The sequence below is a fragment of the Ascaphus truei genome, chromosome 2 (genome assembly GCF_040206685.1).
Source record: "Ascaphus truei isolate aAscTru1 chromosome 2, aAscTru1.hap1, whole genome shotgun sequence".
NCBI classification, from domain to species: domain Eukaryota; kingdom Metazoa; phylum Chordata; class Amphibia; order Anura; family Ascaphidae; genus Ascaphus; species Ascaphus truei.
Window position 1 is genome coordinate 155,556,599 of NC_134484.1, and position 20,124 is coordinate 155,576,722.

The 20,124-nt window shown below is 42.7% G+C and overlaps 1 protein-coding gene across 5 annotated transcripts in view; it reads right to left on the reverse strand.

Moving 5' to 3' along the window:
• The window catches only part of RTTN (rotatin), a 182,900-nt gene that overhangs the window by 49,130 nt on the left and 113,646 nt on the right, over positions 1–20,124 (reverse strand). For 4 of the 5 annotated variants that reach the window (XM_075585443.1, XM_075585442.1, XM_075585446.1 and 1 more), the window contains 5 exons: positions 18,069–18,159; positions 15,074–15,227; positions 9,292–9,429; positions 7,013–7,209; positions 3,611–3,716 (listed from right to left, as the gene is read on the reverse strand). In XM_075585443.1, coding sequence (XP_075441558.1) covers positions 3,611–3,716; positions 7,013–7,209; positions 9,292–9,429; positions 15,074–15,227; positions 18,069–18,159 — 686 coding nt within the window. The remainder of the gene's footprint in view (positions 1–3,610; positions 3,717–7,012; positions 7,210–9,291; positions 9,430–15,073; positions 15,228–18,068; positions 18,160–20,124) is intronic. The other variant, XM_075585445.1, reaches the window with a different exon arrangement.

Sequence of the window (20,124 nt, forward strand, 5' to 3'; positions counted from 1 at the left end):
CAGTGAAGATGAACTTACTGCCTAGATTGCTTTATCTGTTTTGGACCCTTCCTATACCTGTCGTAATATCAGATATAACTAAACTCCAGTCCTTGATCTCCAAATTCATTTGGAATAACAAAAGGCCCAGACTTAACCGTAAACTGCTAACCAGGCCCACTGGAGCAGGAGGAATGGCACTCCCCTGTCTCCTCTCATACTATAGGGCTGCCCAAGCAAGTCAGTGGGTAGCGTGGCACGCGGATCAGTCATTAAGGAGATGGGTAGCCTTGGAGACACATCTAGTATATCCTACTCCAATAGAAAATATTCTATGGTTACCCAACCGGAAAGGTCTTTTGGAACACCCGGTCTTGCCATCGATCACACACACTCTCTCAAACTGTGGGATAGACTTACATTTAAATTTAAGCTTAGTAACCCGGACTCCCTAATGACTCCTTTTTTTGGAAATAGGGATTTTATCCCGGGACTGCCCAGACAATCTTCTGGGTTATGGCGGCAGGCAAACATATGTAGATTTTTTGATATTAGCCACGATCTCAAGGTGACGCACTTTGAGGAGCTGGTTAATAAAAAGGGGATGCCATCAGGAGAAATTTTTCGCTACCTTCAATTAAAAGCTTTTTTTGCCAAAGTTAAACCCACTAGCCCCGTCTCCCGGTTCGAGAGACTCTGTCTGGAAACCGACTCACAAGAGAGGTTGGTATCGACACTATACGGCCAATTTGCCCTACCGGTCGAAGACCAAATTAAACTCAAATTTATGGAAAAATGGGAAGCTGATCTAGGCGAGGAGTTGGAGGAGGAGGAATGGGAAGATATTTTCGAAGTGGTAGCCAATAGCTCAACCTGTTCAACCATCCGGGAAAATGCATATAAAGTAATGACACGTTGGTATAATACGCCAGAAAATATTGCTAAATATGTACCAGGTTACTCCCCTCTATGTCCTAAAGGCTGTGGCGAGGTAGCGTCTTTTCTACATATGTGGTGTTCATGTCCATGCGTACAAACCCTTTGGACGCAAGTGAGATCCTGGATCAGACAGATTTTGGGCGGGGATATCCCCCTAGACCCATTGCTGTTTTTATTAAACAAATCACTCCAGGTCCAAACAAGGGCGGAGAATAAGCTAATGACCCACATTATCACCGCGGCAAGGTCCTGGCAGGTCTTTGGAAACAGGACAAACTCCCATCATTACCGCAAATTAGAAATACGGTTTGGTTTATATGTACAATGGAAAAGCTCAGAAGCTTTTTGAACGATACATATGATAAGTTTCAAAAGGTATGGCTACCCTGGATACGATTTATAGGAAACCGAACCGTATCCCAAAACTCCCTGAGCCTATAGTATCACAAGTCCTTCTCTTTCTCAAACTCAGCTGATAACCCCGGCTGTTACCCACAGCATGCGCTTCAAAGTTATATTGTATTTCAATTTAAGAATCATATCTCTCTCATTATCACGGTAGTTTGTCTAGAGATGCTCTGAGTTAAAGGTTGCCTCAGATATTTTTTATCTCTATATGCAATGTAGTAAGTGTTGTTATATGGAAATGTACTATGTAATTATTTCTGCACCAAGAGGCTGTTCCCCCTCCCTATCCCCCCCTCCCCTTTTTATTTTTGTACCCTTCCCCCCCTGATAACCCTCCCTATATTCAAGTTGTATTTCTGTATAATTTTGCAAAATGTAATAAAAATTTCAAGTTAAAAAAAAAAAAGAAAAGTAGTCCCTGCTCTGAAGAGCTTACAATCGAAACAATATTGTGTACCTTTTTATTTACCATTTGAATGCTCACAGATCTCATGCACTTTCAGCTAATTAAATATGACTTTTTTTTCCAGGTGTATGTGTATTGCACTTTTCTGCTGCTTATACCATCTCATAATACTCTATACTGCATTTTGGATATTTCCAAAACTTTTAGCAATTGAGAGCTATTGTTCCATTGATTCCCTGTGCACAACTTCTTGGCACCCTTTGTAACTCGTTATGTACAGCAGATGTAAAATGTAAATGGTTAATTGGTACAACTTCACAAAGGACAAAACAGACACCTTTTACATCAAGAGATCTTTACAGGGCAATGAACGATTTTAAATACTGTACTAAGATTTAAAATCAATTAAATCCAGTTAATGAAAAGTTTAGCAAGCTGCTTACATAATGAGGATATGAAAAAGTAACATTTAATCAGCAAAAAATTGTATACAGTATAATGTTACTTGACACTCAACTTCTCTGAACGTGAGTGAACTTGTAAGTTTATATTTAAAAACACAAAAAGGGAGTTGGCCAACAAAATTAGTATGAATCTCAGCAAGACCAAAGTAATGTTCAACAAATGCGTCAACTCTATAAAGATCACAATAAATGGAATAAAACGAGAAGAAGTCAAAGACTATGTCTAACTTAGCCAGCAAACATCAGAGGATGGGAATGTTTTGATTGAAGTCAATAAGAGAAGGAAGATGGGATAGAGTGCATTTAGAAGAAACAAGACAATCTTCCATTGTGCCTTAAAAGTAGTGTTCTTCAAGTGTATACGGCTCGTGCTCCCGTATGAATGTGAACCTTGGATCCTAAATGCGAAGATAGTTCCGAAGCTTCAGACAACTCAAAGAAGTAAGGAGAGATGTATGTTGGGTAATACCCATAGAGACAGGATTTTTTTTTTTATGGATTTGAAACCAAAGAAAAGTCTGTGAAATAATCACAAGGGTGAAGGAATTAAAATGGCAATGGGTCCGACATATCACAAGAATTAATTACTAATGTTGGACAAAGATACTACTCGACTTGATTCCAAGAGAGATTAAAAGCCAAGACGATGACCAAAAGTAAGATGGGAGGATGAAATCAGAAAATTTGTTGGAACAACATGGAGAAGAGAAGCTTGCAACGGCAGCACCAGGAAGATCATTAGGGAGGCCTGCATCCAGCAGTGGATTGACAAGGGCTGAAGATGATACACAAACATGTCACAGAGATAAAAATGGAGCTCCAGAGCCCAGTGCCGTGTAAAGGTTGCCATGGAAACCTCAGAATCTAGAGAGAACCCCCCTCTCCCCCCATGATCTTAAAAACTAAAAAGATTGCAGGACATGCTCGGGGGGCCAATAGGAACTTGCAATGTCATTGGTTGTGGCTTTCTATTGGTCAACAGTGGCAGCTATGTTGTTTCCTACATGAAGAACCACAGGCAACTAGCATAAATTATCTTGGAAACCGAGCACGTTTCAGTTACAGTTATGTATGTGGAAAAAAAAAGGGGGTTTTCTTTTTCACGGAATGCACCTTTATTTAGACCCTGGGCATAGATGGTTTTGGCATTAAGAAATTATTTTGAAGCAAAAGGTGACACGGTGTACTCATTTGCATATAATTTCCCAGAATTCCTAGCTGCAGTGGAACTGCACTGGAACTGCACTATACGCCGAGATGATGATGATGAAAAGCAGGGTTGCAGACCTGTCTGAAACATGTGAATGTGCTCACAAGTGATATTTTTGTTTGCTGGCTTTAAGAAAGAAACCAAACTGCCAGGAAATTGACGAGGGAAGCAGTCTGTTCTTTACTGGAAAAGGAAATGGCTCACCTTGCAGAGCATACTTCTGGGCACTTCTGCTGACAGCCAGCAGGAAGATTAAGGTGTTTGTACAAACTTGTCTAAGAGGGTCCTCTGAGAATTTCTCTTCATAGCTCTGTATCAAATACAAAGTAATAGGTTTTAATAATACACAAATCGTGAAAATTAATAAACAAACACATGCTTGTGTACACTAGGAATACAGACTTGAAACTATATAAAGTTAAAAATATGTTAAATAACATAAATGACATATTAGTCATTTGACAGTTTTGCAAATACTTCTCCAGACGAGCAATTAAGTACACATAACGGAGATTGAAATAAAGGCATATGGATGATCAGTTGTTCAAACTGATTTATGTTAGGAGACTTTTATCCTACAAAAAGAAAGAAAATACATAAATGATAATGCTACAGCGTTTTAATACTGAGGAAAATCATTACTTGAAATACAGGTTTGCTGGGAAATACTGTAATAACTCATTGTTCTGCCTTCAGTTTGAGAACAGCTCAGCTTCAGGACTATAATTTCTATAAGAAAATACAGAAAGACAAAGTGTAACTCTGTTCTCATTGGAAATTAAGGACTACTGAAGTTTACCATATTGTGAATTTACCTGGACTTTTTTATTTTATTTGCCCTAATGTTTAGCTATTTAGATTAAAATACAATTTCTGTTGACAGATAGGTGGGCATTATGATTTGCAAAGGGCATTTCAAGGGGCAATCCTACTTGTTTATCAACCAACAAACTACACACATTGTTAGGATGCCACTTATTGTGTTTTTTGTGAAATCAATATTTTTTCCTGTTCAGAACAAATGAATAATTCTGCATTCACGGTTACCCACACCCTTGTCATTGTTCCGTGTACTGCCATGATTACCTATTTGAAATTGAAAACACGCCCTTGGTTCCCCTCCTCCCCCCCAACCCATTAAACATACTGTATATCCCTGCCATGGGATCAACTTGGTCCTAGGTGGTCTTCCACAAGTAGGGGTTTCATAAAAAAATATTCACACACGTGTTTGTGTGTAGTGCTGTTTACCCCACCCTATGGGAGATCTTCCTGATACCCAGTTTGTAATGGTGCATGATAACTGTTGGCTTGCAGGAGAGCTGAGGTTCCGCCGTTGTTGTTGGGGAAACAGGGCAGGCTTTTGAGGCAGATGCATGATTCGTTCTCTGGGTGCTAGTGACTCCATCTGCTGCAGGCTCCAGCTTTGCTAAAGGCAGTCCCTAAAGTAGAACTAGTCCTTACTCCACCGATTGACTATAGACTCAGGCCAGGACTATATTGAAACAGGAGCATCTTTATTTAGCATCCACTGCATACAGCATATTAATACAGTAAATACTGTACAGCTTTCTCTCCAAGTCCCAGACCTCTGGATGGTCCCTGTAGCAGATACCATGATTGAGGCCTTGTCTCTCCTCCTTTGCTATTTCAGTCCCCTTATGGGACTGATCATATATCATATATATCATATAGTCTCAACCTGCAGGGTGAGACAGCAACTCAGAGTACTGACTCAATAGCTAGAGTACTCTCTGACTGACTGACCCCTGTTAGTGGTTTGACTGGCTTTGCATCTAACACCCATGCAGTGCTTAAAAGCTGTGTGAACAGCAGAGCATTTGCTTATAAAGGTTCCATGTAAAAATGGATTTCAGGCAAAAGGGGAAACATTTTGCTCATTTGCATGTCATTTCCCAGAATCCCTTGCTGGAGTGGAAGCACGGTATGCTAGGTGATAACGGTGAAAGGCAGAGGTGGCAGACCTGTCTAAGAAATGTGAATGTGCTCACAAGTGATATTCTTTATTGGGGATATATATACACACACACACACACACACACACACACACACACACACACACACACACACACACACACACACACACACACACACACACACACACACACACACACAGATCTATACATGTACATACACACTGTGTAGTATGGAATTCAAGTAATGATTTCCCTCAGTGTTTTAACGCTGTAGCATTATCATTTATGTATTTTTCTTTTAGTAGGATAAAAGTCTCCTAACGTAAATCTGTTTAAATAACTGATCATCCATATGCCTTTATTTAAATCTCCATTATGTATACTTAATTGCTCATCTGGAGAAGTATTTGCAAAACTGTCAAATTACTAATAATGTATGTTATTTAACAACAAATATATACATATATATATATATATATATATATATATATATATATATATATATATATATATATATATATATATATCTCTATATAAATATATATATATAAATATATACATACAAATATATACATACATATATATATATACATACACACACACACAAAAATATACACACACACACAATGTGTACATATAGCAGTATATGGGTGCATGACGAAGTATACTGGAAAAAAAGGACACACACTTCAAAGTCACAAAGCGGGTTTTAATAGCTTTTGAAATCCACTTTTTTACTTTGGAGTGTGTGTGTGTGTGTTTATACATACATACATACCTACATAAAAACACATACACAATTTAGTTTTGCAATTGCATAACAAATGGTTTAGCAAAATCAACCAAAACTGACTAAGACATTTAGAGAAATCACTTTTGGGGATTAAGATGAACAATGTTATTGCTGCAGTTGAAACCTTATCCTACATCCTAAATGTTTTCAGATTTTGTCATTCTGAATTCTTTTGAGAAAATTCAGAAAACCCCTTGGGCTCACCTACAGTAGAATGCTTTTCTTGTTTAATGTATTTCAAATTCTGGGGTATAATTTGTGCTCATCAAAAGTCTCAAATCCTCTTGAAGTGATAAAAAAGCAATGACATTATCTAAATGAGTGGTTCTGGTACAGTCAATGTTCTTAGGACATCTATACTGCTTTATTCTGACAACAACTGTATTAGGTTTGTGTAACAACTTATATTACACTTGCACAGATAGACATTAAGAGGTCACATATACAATGTACTCCACAGATCAACAGCAGTTAAGCAAGTTCTATATTGTGTACGGTACATATAAGGCTGGCATAATTCTGTTGCTTCCTTGAAAAAGGGAAATCTAAATAAATGAACCCTCCCAATAATTTCAATAAGTGCTGTGACAACACGGGGAATGGGAAAAGAGAATGCCTGTTTCATACTAATGTAGAATTTACATTAATAATTAAGTTCTCTGACAAATGGCCCCCCATTCACTCCTGCTGTGGCTTAAGTATTGTGATTTATTTTATGGACATTGATTGGTGGGTTCTAGACCAATTACTCCAAACTGAGGTTGTCATGAGAAGTGTGTGCATGCAGATATAGGTTATGCACATCTTTAGAAAGATTTATATTCCCATAAGTAATTGCTGAAAAGTTATTAAATATTGTATTAGTTTATTACCAACCTGTAGTATTAATTTGCAAAGACTATTCCCCATTTTTAGATTTTCATCTAAAAGTGAAAACAAAGCACTGTTGCATGAATTTGGTTCCTGAAGTTGCCGCTTCCCCTCCTCAGATAGCAGAACTGAAAGGAAGTGCATACAGGCTGTATAGAGCTGGGGTTGGCTTGGAGCTAGACACACACACTCTGACACAGTATCTATAAAAATAATAATAATAAATTAATACTTTTTAATCAAACTGAACATAAAAGCAACAGTTCTTTGAGGAAATTGGAGGAGTCTGGGAAAAAAAAACCCTATTACATTAGGACAAGAACGTCAATACTTTACAGTACAATATACATTCGTAGACGTTTTCATTTGAGTACTGTATCTATACGTTATTAAAATGCAAAACGGTTCATAAGTAATACTTCAGTATCCTATTCAGAGAGCGAAATAAATCTGCTGAAAACCATTCAAAGAGCAGTTACGTAGTTGCACAGTGTTATTTCACGTATATAAATTGTATGCTGTGTAAAATAAGCGCACATAAAGAGGCTATTATCCGACTGAGCAAGCTCTACCGAAGCATAATCCTGAACACAAATGGAGGAGAAAACATGCTATATGAGAATGTACCCTTTGATCTTCAACCACATCTCGCTATCTCCACTTGAGAGGCCTGCAAACTACTGCAATGCTTCACAGAACCCCTCGAGGTTCAGATTTTTACAGGGACTTGGAATTTAGCATTAAGTTTTTTCACTCTTGATATTTTAGAAAATAGTATAGCAGGTTTTCTCTTGTTCCAGAAAATCGTGACACCAGCACCCAGTTAAACCACAGATCATCTAACAGTTAAGGTTTGCATTTTTATGTTTTATCGCTATTCGGCCATGCAGCACAATGGGTGAGAGATAAAGTAGGTTGGAGCCTTATAAATAAATAATAATGATATGCTTTTGCAAACAATGAATGGAACTATAACGGATTTCTGTACTTGTTGGTAGCGCATGTCTCGTTCAGTGGGTAGTGATTTAAAAAAAAAATTAAATAGTTCAGCAATTGCTGCAATTCCATTATTAAGATAGAAAAAAATGCATTTAATTATGACAAGAAATACAAGTCTTTACAGTGAGCAGGAAGCTCTAGTAAGTGATTTGATTAATGTATATATATATAAAAAAAAAAAATATCAATCCTTTAATAAAACCAGCATATTATTCACATGTGTAAACCCATTGGATGGACTGCTATAAAATGTTTGCAATGCTTGTGGTAAACCATTAATCCCATTTATAATAGAAGAGCTTGCACTGTACACTATAAGGCTGCACTTATAGTGCCGGCGACACTGACGTCACGCTGCGGTCGCTGGCAAAAATCAAATTGAAGTGACTTCCAGCGATAGCGACCAAGCCGTTGCGCCGCGCCTACTATAAGCGCACGCGATGGCGTCAATACATTTGTTTGATCCGACGTCGCGGTGCTGTCACTGATACTATAAGCGCAGCCTTAGGCTAAAATCCCGCTGCATGCTTCAACAGCGCTTCATCGCAATCTGCAAGCAGCTTTTTTTAGGCGCGGGGGGCGTGGCAAAAATGGGTCGGGTGGGCGCAGCCATGACTGGGTGGAACGGCCATGTTGCACATTTTCTGATCCGTTTACCATCAATGTGTGTCCGTCCTGTTTACTCATTGCATCTTGGCTTATAGAGAGTCCAGCATTGAGGGCTGAGCCCAGTTCAGTCACAGGCAGTTGCTTAAGAGCATGGTTATGTATAAACAACATCAAGTCCAGCTATATACAGCACAAGCCACCAAATCCCTCTGGCATGCAGCCAGGCAACTCATTACCCTTTACTGACACGTAGTGCAGCCAATGTATATTGTGCTGAAAGCATCCGGACAGCAAACTCTTTACCCAAACAGCTGAGAACCTTGAGGAAGGATCCACCCCTCTGCTTGTGATCTCCCCTCTTCATTGGCTCCCTGGCGCACCATGTGACGTGTCGCTGCACGGGAACACAATTCAGTTGTATCCCCTGCTGGCTGACGCGTCACAGTATGCAGTGAGCCAGGAAGCGAAGAGTCACCGGAGACTACTAGGGAGAAGGTAAGGGGCTGGTGAGAGGCGCGCACGCCGCCGGCTGCAGCGGTGACCTAGCCTAACTGACCTCTCAGGCAGATAAGTTCGTTAATGAAGCCTAGCGATGTGTTATCCTCACGCAGCATTATCTTGGGCTGAAAGGGCTGTCTGTGTTTTATGAAAAAATGCAATCAATATAGAAGTCTTACCAAGCAGGGGACTTCCATGCTTTGCTAGGGCTGTGGTCACTTGAACGAGAGTCATTTGGGCACTTTTTCTTAACAAGGCAGTCAGAAATATAAATATGTCTGTCCATGACTGGTAAACTGCAGGTTTAATATCACTATCTGGAAAAGAAGGTAAATGTTTTATGGGGACTTGAAGTAAAAATGTATGTCAGAATAATAACAAATCGTGAAAAGGTACGGTACCTCACACATAATTGCTGCAAGAAATTAAACAAAAGCCAGTTTGATTTACTTAATTTGCCACTGTCCTGATGCAACAAAATAGCACTGCTGCTAGACTAATTTTAAAAATGAAAAAGGAGTTATCCATATCACAATTTATTTTACATTCAATACAACAATACTTTCTGGACAATCTACCTGCCTATCTGAACAAGCTCCTCACCCCTAACAAATGCAGCACTTATCACCTGAGATCTGACTCCAAAAGACTGTTCATGGTCAAGGTTCAACAAGGAATCCAGCCGCTCCGCCTTCCCTTATCGTGCATCTCACAACTGGAACAATATACCCGAGACTCTCAAAGCCAACACCAGTCTAAGTTCTTTCAAAACTAAAGCTGTCTCACATTTTAATCTGGTCTGTAAATGTTACATATGCCTGTAACACATTATCTTTAACTGTTCATGCAATGTCTTTATATGTAACGTATTACCCTATTCATTTAATGTAACTATGTACTGTATTTGTCATCAGAACTCTGTGCCCAGGACATACTTGAAAATGAGAGACAACTCTCAATGTATTACTTCCTGGTAAAACATTTTTATAAATGTAGCACCTGTTCCCCCACCCTAAGTGAGATCATCCAGCTACCTGATGTTGCTGGTGCGGTGCATACCTGTTTGGCTGGAACAAGAGGCTCTGAATGCTCCGCGGTGATGTGGGGAGATATAAGGACAGGTTTTCAGGGTGGTTCATCTCAGGGTACAGCGCCTCCAGTTAGCAAGGATCCTGCAGCATTCAGGAGGTCCATGCTGACACTTCTTAGTTGATCCAGTCAACCGCACAAGCTTAGGTTTAACTGAGGTTTAATGCATTTCCACCAGTAACTTCATGCTTCACATTCCCCTGAAGGGCACCTCCAAGGCTTGAGGCCCATGTAGACTCCCTCCTGAGCTCCTCCTGTATCCCCCGATGGGATACAGGGTAGATGTTACACACTCCACAGGGGTAGGGAAGAGACAGCCGCTGACTTCTCAGAGTGCCAGTATATACCCCGGGGGATGGGCTTGTAACCCTGCCTCAGAACAGGGCAGGTCTGATACTGACAGACATCACATTAACTGCATGTGACCCAACCAGTATCCTCCCCAGGATGATACTCTCTGGTTGTTGTTAGGCCCGCCCCTGGATAGAGTAAATATATCCAGGCTGCAATAGCAAACTAAGCCTGTCCTTAGCAGGACTTATACTGTTAGGGCCACAAAAGAAGAAATAGCAGCCGGAGGCTATGCTATATTATCCCCCTGGTGAAAATCCTCATGCCCCGCTGAGGAATACAGTATGTGCAACATCAACACACTGTACCAATAACCCTGTAATAGAACCTACTACCAAAAGCATGACAGATGTGCATTAACATCTTAATACAACCATATAGAACGACCCCACACACTGGCACCTCCCTGGTGGGGAACCCTGAGTCTAGCTTAGATGTTTTATAGGGCTACTTCAGTAATAATGGGCTGGATCCGGTTTCCTCACCATGTTACCCTGATCATCAGTTACCTTAATCTGTTAGGGCCACAAAAGAAGAAATAGCAGCCGGAGGCTATGCTATATTATCCCCCTGGTGAAAATCCTCATGCCCCGCTGAGGAATACAGTATGTGCAACATCAACACACTGTACCAATAACCCTGTAATAGAACCTACTACCAAAAGCATGACACATGTGCATTAACATCTTAATACAACCATATAGAACGACCCCACACACTGGCACCTCCCTGGTGGGGAACCCTGGGTCTAGCTTAGATGTTTTATAGGGCTACCTCAGTAATAATGGGCTGGATCCGGTTTCCTCACCATGTTACCCTGATCATCAGTTACCTTAATGGAGTAGCCACTCTTTCTGCCAGACTCAGAGATATATTCTACCCTGTCTAGGTGAATATTGTGGCCCACTACCCACACCTTCAACAGGTACTTATCCCTATCCAGCTCGCAGGACTTAGACCCTTTAGTAGTGCTAACCAGGTATTCAATTAGCCTTCTTTCACCCATTTGTTCCATGTGCTCTTCAGTGCTCCTCATGAGATTCTCAGGAAGATATGGGTATTCAAATCCCATTTTTCTGAACCTCATAACCAGTACTTTCTCAGCCCTGCAAAACTTCATAAGACCATGCCCCTTGGCCATACCAGGTAGGACCCAGAATAAAGACCCTTCCCATAATGGTGCTACCAGACCCTCCTCTTTATCTGGAGCTTTAAAGGTCTCTGCCCATCGGGTACCAATTTTCTGCCTCATAATTTCAGCTGTTATCCGACCTTTGTCCCACCAGCATTTTACCTTACCACCCTCTTCTAACACAAACTGTGTCCAGTTTAAATGAGGCACATAACCCTGGTACATTTTGTCCCACAAGGGCAATGCATCCCCAGTAGACATTACAGGCATAGCAGACATAATACCATCATTCATATTGCTTCTTGGGGCCATGGAACTTACCCGGTGACACGGGCCGAGGGGTCAGGGGTTTAATACTAGGGTTGGGGTCGATATTGGGTAACGGGCAGCATGGGGCAGAGCCGGCACTTTAAAGTCTGTGAATCGGGGACATACGGGGGACTCCCAAGGCGGAGCAATTGGAGTGTCCAGCCCCTGCTAGGGAACAACTCTTTGCAGTAATATATTTTGCCGCAGCAACGGCTGCAGATTTGCGGGAGTCCCTCTTTCCGTTCCTGCAACGTAGAAAAAAAAAGGGGTTCACAGAGGGCCATTCGCTTACAGGGGAGTTAGTAGCGGTCGGTGAGTCCATCCGGCCAGACGGCTCTTGGTGCTCAACTCCTCCCGGTTGTGGAGCTGAAATCATTGCTGCTCTGGGGCAAGAGGGGGCAATACCAGCAGGCACTTCCCTGGGAAATTCTTCCATCAACCCCAGCGCATCGTAGTACCTCTCGGCGGCAGCGGGCCTCACACATTTCTTGCCTCCACCTTAGATATTGATCAGCAGCCTTCTGCGCTTCCGCCCAGCGCGGGTCGAAATCCCGGATCTCTATCGCGGAGCTGGTATCGATCACCGGAACCAGCAGGCTGCCTTCCGACTCGAGTGCGTGGGAGTCCCAGACCAGTACCTCGGGAGTGGCCGCGGTCTTGTCGTCCGACGAACCGGAAGCTGCTGTCATCGCGGCGGATCCCTCCACCTTGGAGCCAGACTGCAGAGATGGTGTTCGACGTACCTCGCAATAGGCTGGTGGTCCCTTCTCACGGTTCTCCGGCACAGGACTGGAGGGCTCAGACATTGCTCCGGGTGACATCGCGGACAGCTCCGACTTCGATGAGGCTACAGGTAAGGCCCGGAAGACCTCTATCCAAGCTGTAGAGTCGAGAATGGGACCTCCCTTCCACCCTATACGGCGCACAGAGTCCATGTACGAGTCAGAGCTCACCCCAACAGACTCCGCACCAGGAGAGGCAGCCATCATCTGCAGCTCGGGGTAAAATAGTTCATACAGCATGGCCAGACAGTGCATTGTGGCATCGGCTGCGGAGTTTTGAGCCAGTGCCGTCAGTTTGCTTACCATGGTATAAAGATTCCGGAGCTCTTCGGTGCTCATATTGGTGGTATTACCTGCTGGTCCCTTGGGCCTGAGCCGGAGGTAGGGAACCTGGCAGGTTGACATTGTGGAAATACCCGCAGCTCTTGTCCAGGGCAGTCACACAGCGGGCAGACCCCAAACAGCAGGTTGTCATCATTCTCTACGCTTGATACACTAGAGCCCCACCGACTAGTTCATAGATATGACATAGAGCAGCATCAATTTTGTGCAATAGTAAGCGAGTAGCTCCACACACACACATCTTGCAGCTGAGTGCACATGTGTCTGAGCACCTCGCATTCGCAGGGTTGGCTTGGTCACGCCCAGCTCCTCCTCCTGGTGGACCCAGGCATTCAATCCAGGAGAGAGAAGGAGACGCGGTCTCAGTATTTCATGCCGTTCTGTAGACTGAGTGCACGTAAAAGCTGGCAACTGACATGCAACTTTTGCAAATAGACATGCGGCTCCCGTTTTTCGGCGGGAACTGACATTTTGTGGTGGCAAGTGATATGCGGGTCCCGTTTCTGGCCTTGTTGTAGATTTTCCTTGCAAGCAAGAATGTCCCCGGGCAGGCAAAACACTCCCTTTTTAGCACATTTAGCACATGCTGACAGTCAATCTCTGTATACTGTGGTTTCCTGTGCTCGAAGCTGCTACTAGGATTGCGATAGCTCCTCAAACAGAGATTCTGGCAACCCTGCTCCAGGATCCCCCTCCCCCGGACACTACCCATCAATGCTTTACCGCCACCCGCTGATCCCTGATACTATAGTACCATTCCGGGGTTCTTGAGCCCCAGGCAACCAAAACACACCCCCCAGAAGCCCTATATGCCATTCTGCAGGGTGACTAAGAACCAGGACATGTACCATGTTGCTCCAACACAAGACGCCCTTTGGGGCAGCGGAAGGCTGAAGCTCCCTGGCGGGGAAGTTGGGCCCCAATTATGGCAGACCGGAGTCCCCTAGAGCTACACCTGTCCCCCCCCTCCTTTCATCCTTTGTTAGTACTGAGACAGAGTGTGCCTGCTTCCTACGGGTTGCCTCTGCTGTGAAAACCTGTCCTGATGCTGATCTCAGCAGTGCCTCCATTTGCAGCACCTGTTCCCCACCCTAAGTGAGATCATCCGGCTACCTGATGTTACTGGTGCAGTGAATACCTGTTTGGCTGGAACAAAAGGCTCTGAATGCTCTGGTGTGGGGAGATATCATAACAGGTTTTCAGGGTGGTTCATCTCACTGTACAGTGCCTCCAGTCAGCAAGGATCCTGCAGCACTCAGGATGGGCCATGCTGACACTTCTTAGTTGATCCAGTCAACCGCACAAACTTAGGTTTAACTGAGGTTTATTGTGTTTCCAGCAGTCACTGCATGCTTCACATTCCCCTGAAGGGCACCTCCAAGGCTTGAGGTCCATGTAGGCTCCCTCCTGAGCTCTTCCTGTATCCCCCGATGGGATACAGGGTAGATGTTACCCACTCCATAGGGGGGGGGGGAAGAGACAGCACCTGACTTCTGGGAGAGTGCCAGTATATACCCTGGGGGGTGGTCTTTTAACCCTACCCCATAACAGGGCAGGTCTGATACTGACAGGCATTACATTAACTACATGTGACCCAACCAGTATCCTCCCCAGGATGACCCTCTGGTTGTTGTTAGGCTCGCCCCTGGATAAAGTAAATATATCCAGGCTGCAATAGCAAACTAGGCCTTCATGAGGAATTAACCCTTCCAGTGCCTGTCCTTAGCAGGACTTATACTGTTAGGGCCCCAAAAGAAGAAATAGTGGCCGGAGGCTATGCTATATAAATAAAATAAACAAAGATCACAGAGCATTCAGCAAAACAAAATAACCAAGGCATATAAAGCTTGTATGCTCTAAAATACCATACAATTCATCTTTACTCCACACAACAGTTTGTTAATAGGCCATGAACATTTTTCTTATTGCAGGAAATCAGTTATAGATGCGACTTACCCCAGGTTCTCTTATATTGTGTGGAGAGGAATGAAACCATATTTGCCAAAAGTGGCGGCAGCAGTTCATCGAGGATCACAAGATTAGTGTCTACAAGCAGGCATGACTGCAGAAGCCCTGACAGGGAAGACAGATATTGAAGTTGGAACAACACCTATTCAATAAAACAGACAAAAAAAATATTAGCAAATGGATCACACACATACACAGCTAACCAAACAGATATATAACAAACATACTAATCCAAAAAATTGAACACCAACACACAGGCACATAACTAGGCCTAGATAAAGCCATGGTGATATATTAGAGCAGGACAGTATATTTGTAGGATTATGACTGTAAATGTGCAATATTTCACTACTTCCAAAATGTATATTTTTTTTATTCTAGAAGATAGATGACCATTACAGGCAGTACATTTGCGCCGACACACACAGTGTGCGCGCACGCAACTGGCCAGCCAATGCAACTTCTAAGTAATATGTCAAACCAGGGAATCTGTGGAATCTGTAAGTTAGATTACTTTTTCTTTTACTGATAGTGCTAAAAAAACAAATGGCAATAGCTCTGGCATAGTACAACAGTTTGTTTTTTCTTTTCTTGTATATACTTGGTTTTACTTGTATATACCGTAATTAATACAGGAGTTATAAGGATATTCTTATTCTGTTTATATAAAGAAAAAATCCACCATACAGCAGTGATAAACACATATGAGAACAGGAGGTCCACAAAAAAACCTGTCTTACTCCATAATCACATAGCACACAGTGCTTCCACTGCAGCCAGGGATTCCCCATAAATGACGTGCAAATGATTACTCCTTGTGCATTACTTTTTTCTTCTTATCCATGTTAAAGTGGATAATGAGTGGTAATTAGCATGGTAATCATTACCAAGAATCCCTGGCTGCAGTGGAGGTTCAGTATGCAGTGCGATGGGAGTAAGGCAGGTTTGGGGACCTGTCCGAGATATAATAATAATTGTTTGTTCTTGTATAGCTCTGCTATGTGAAAGTGCTCATAGGTGTTCTTTATCATTGTCATATATCGGATACCTAAAATAACCTTAAAGAGAAAATCCAAGCAGCACTTAAATTTTTTTAATCTATTTTTGTTTTAATATATGCGTCCTTTGATTACCTTAATTGAAAACTAATTACCAAAGCTGCCGATTGATTTGTTCTCCTGTGATCAATCAGCAAAGTTCCCACTTCCCAGGGTTCACTAAATGACTGCCTTTAAGCTTCAATCAATCCTTCAGTCAGTACAACTCAGCAGCAGCAACAATGTATTTCTTAGATTACCAAGGTAACATTGTCTATTGTTACAGTCGCAGCTCAAAATGCTGTGAATATTGGCAACAAATGATCACAAACATGAAAGTGTTGCAAAGATCTTGCACTGCTGGGAATAAGTGAATTAAAACAGGGGTGCGCAAACTGGGGGGGGGGGGGAGTTTTTGAAGTGAAACTTCTTTAGTGCCATGAATACAGTTGATTGAGGTGGAAGTCAGTGGTAACGGAAGTGACATCACTCCTGGCAAAAGAGGCCGTCAGTGTTGCCAGCTTCCACCAGGAGGAGCCACCGCTGGACAACACACACACGCACACACACACATACCTCTCTCTCCCCGAGATCCAGGCGCTGTGGCTCCACCGGGTGAAGGAGAGAGGGACGGAGACTGCTCCGGTCCGGTAACGGAAAGGGGGTTGAGCGTGCCGCATCCCCGGCGTCTCCCCAGTCAGTTGCCGAACACCCATGTGTCCTCGTACTTCCGCCGAGCAGGACACAGCTCCGCCAGGGGAGACAGTGGGGGCTGCTCAGGGGCACTCAGACATACACCCCCCCCCCAACCCCGTACCTCCGCCACGGGGGGCAAGGAGGGGCCAAAGGCTGCTTTGGCAGAAGGCACCAGCATACACAGCTGTGTCTGCAGCTCCGTGGTGGGGAAGGGGGGTGAAGAGTGTCAGGAGAGAGGGGGGCAGGACCCTGAGAATAACACACACACCACACAGAGACACACACACACACACACACACAGACTGAGACACAAGGAATTCACAGTTATTATAAATATAGAAGTGCAAATAGCTAAAACACGTGTTCTATGTCAAACTTTATTGCGCTATGGCACTGAAATTGTGTTTTGATTTTTAATAAAAACATCACCATTACAAATACAATTTCTGTGACAAAACAGTGACAAAATACAAAGAAGTTTCACTTAAAATGCGCGTGATCGACACACAGACTTTTTTGTGATGGTTGCGGTGGTTGCAGAGGCCCTGCGCTCTTCCCCACAGCATTTAAATTAAATGCCGGGGGATTGAGTGTGGCCTCTGCAACCTATTACTTGTTGACGTGGCGTCCAATAACGCCACAGGGTCCTTTGATGCCCGTCGCCATGGCAATGCAGGGTCAAATTACGCCGTGGGGTCACATGACATCACATGACCCCGTGGCGTCATTTGCGCCGGGAACTGAGGTAAGGGGGGTGCGAGCACCGGGGCAGCTGGCAGGTGTGGGTGTGGGGCACAGCTACAAAAAAGTTTGCGCACCCCTGAACTAAAACACGCCACAGAAATAAAAGGATGCCCAGTATATTAAAAATCATTAAAAATGGCATTAAGAGTTGAATTAAAAAGAATATATATAGTAAGTATTATCTAATACTACAGACCTGATTTATTTAAAAAAAAACACATGTGTAGGATATTGCATGGATGGCTCCTTTGCTATTGGAATCACAGACCAATTGAAAACTAAAATCTCAGCACTAAATCAAAACAATAATAGCACCTATGCACTTGAAATGCATACAGCTTTCTAATTACTATTTACAACATTAAGAGATACATTTTCAGTGTGGTGCTTCGTTGTATGTCATGACAATACTATTTACAGGGACTTTATGCAAAACACTCAGATAAAATTTTTTCTAGAATTTGGCTACAATACGTTTCATATTCCATGTGACAGACAGCACTGACCTGAGACTTTATATTTTCTGCATGACCCTGCGGAGTGAGTGGTGCCTTCAGATCAAAGAAGCATTTTTCTAGCAGTTCAGCTTTTACAAGACTGCAAATGAGAAGTCACAAAGGAAAAGTAGAAGTTTTTCATTGATAGATTACATTTCACATCACATAAGTAACAAAGACACTAAGATATAGAAGCATATTTGATTCGGAGACATCATGCACTTTGGCACATTAATATTTGTTACATAATCGGCAACCATTTAATTAAAAAGCATTATACACTATAAACCACTGTTTAAGCTTTGCCTTCTCAGTTGATTCGCTTACTATGTCTCCCCATGAGGCTACAGCCCCAGTACCTGTGCTGCACGAGCGTCAGCGAGGCTGGCAGCGCGTGCAGCCGATTCCCCTGGTCTGCAGGGAACGTGACCGGGCGCGGCCGTGACATCACCCGGCAGGTTCGCCCTCATTGGTTGAACCGCCGGGGGGGCGTGCCTTAGCGCTCCGTCGTGACTCCTGCTCTCAAGTCTCTTGGGAGGAGTCACTGTCGGCGCGGCGCAGCGCCCCCTGCCCTCGCAGCGGTCCCGGTCCCATTGTGCAGCGGCTATTGTCCCTGCAGCGTCCACCACAGCCAACTCTTCACGCATGTAGCTCACAACACTATCAACACAAAAAGGTACACAACTCACTAAGCAGAAGGGGAAACTGAAGATCTCACTACAGACCATGCATTATCCAGTTCAGGAAGTTCCTTAACTTTGGACTACTGACATTGGGGGCAAAGACTTTATGAACTACTAGCTGTTCCGGTAAAGGGTTACCACTGTCCTACAGACAGACCCATGACCATATTATTTCGCTCCAACATATTGGCATTTTCAGGAGCTTAAAATGGCTACTGTCAGAAAGTTGCCTGTGAGTCAGCTAACAACTGGCCTATTCCTGATATTCGGTTGTCAGGGAACAGATACATGGCCATTTAGGAAAAAGGCAAACGCCCTCTTCCCTGGAATCTAAGGATGTCCAGATTTTGGATCACTATAGTACAAGAGCTTGCATGGTCCAAGTGTCCCCTGAACAAGGGTGTATGTGGGAGGGGAGAGGGATTGGACACAACAGCTACTTCAATGTTCCCATTGCTAGAAGGACTTAAACCATATGCTTCAATTTGTACGGAGTGTAAAATTAGATATATAATTGTAGAATCACAGAGAACCACAGCATAGTTATTGACCTGGAACAAATCAACATGAAAATATGAAAGCAGAAATAAATGGAGGCTGTCCACAAAATAAAATATATGTACATATTATGTTAGCAGATCCAAATACTTTTAATAGGAAACAAAAAAAGAGAAAATACATTAGTGACATTAGGTGACAAGTTGAATATTGCCACCATGACTGCTTATGGATTTATGGTATTGTATGCTTACAATTTTAAATGTACATATTTGCTTTAATTATTGATATTTTTTTCATATAAAATATGCATTGCCCATGTGTAAAATGGATAAATGAACCCATTACGCGATGTTACTAAATATGGGTTAGGATATTTTACACGTTTGTCAGTATAAATATAGAACACTAGGAACTTTTGTTTATGGTAGCAACATACTGTACAACAACAAGGCATTTAAAGGATGAAATTATTTGTGAGTGGCACTCCTGGTGTCCGTTTTATATGTTTTATTACATTTTAGTTATTTGTGGATCTGTACCCAACTTCCAAACAATCCCATCCACTCACCTCAAAATTGTGACGTCAAAGACCAGAAATGCATTGTGAGTTCTAAGATCACATTCAATGTGTGTATTTATGTGCAATGCATGAAGGGTCAAGGTAGAAATCCTATACACTAAGGGTGAATCCTCTAAACGCTATACCTAAGGTCTATCTCCTATGTTTGGTGTCGTTAACAGCTGCAGTCTGATTTTTATCAATCCCCACTGATTTAGCAAGGGGATAACAGTGGCTGAATCTACCAGAGGAAATTATTGAATAATTTCACTGTATGATAATAAACACTGTCTTCTATCTTGTTTTTTTATATATTGCACCG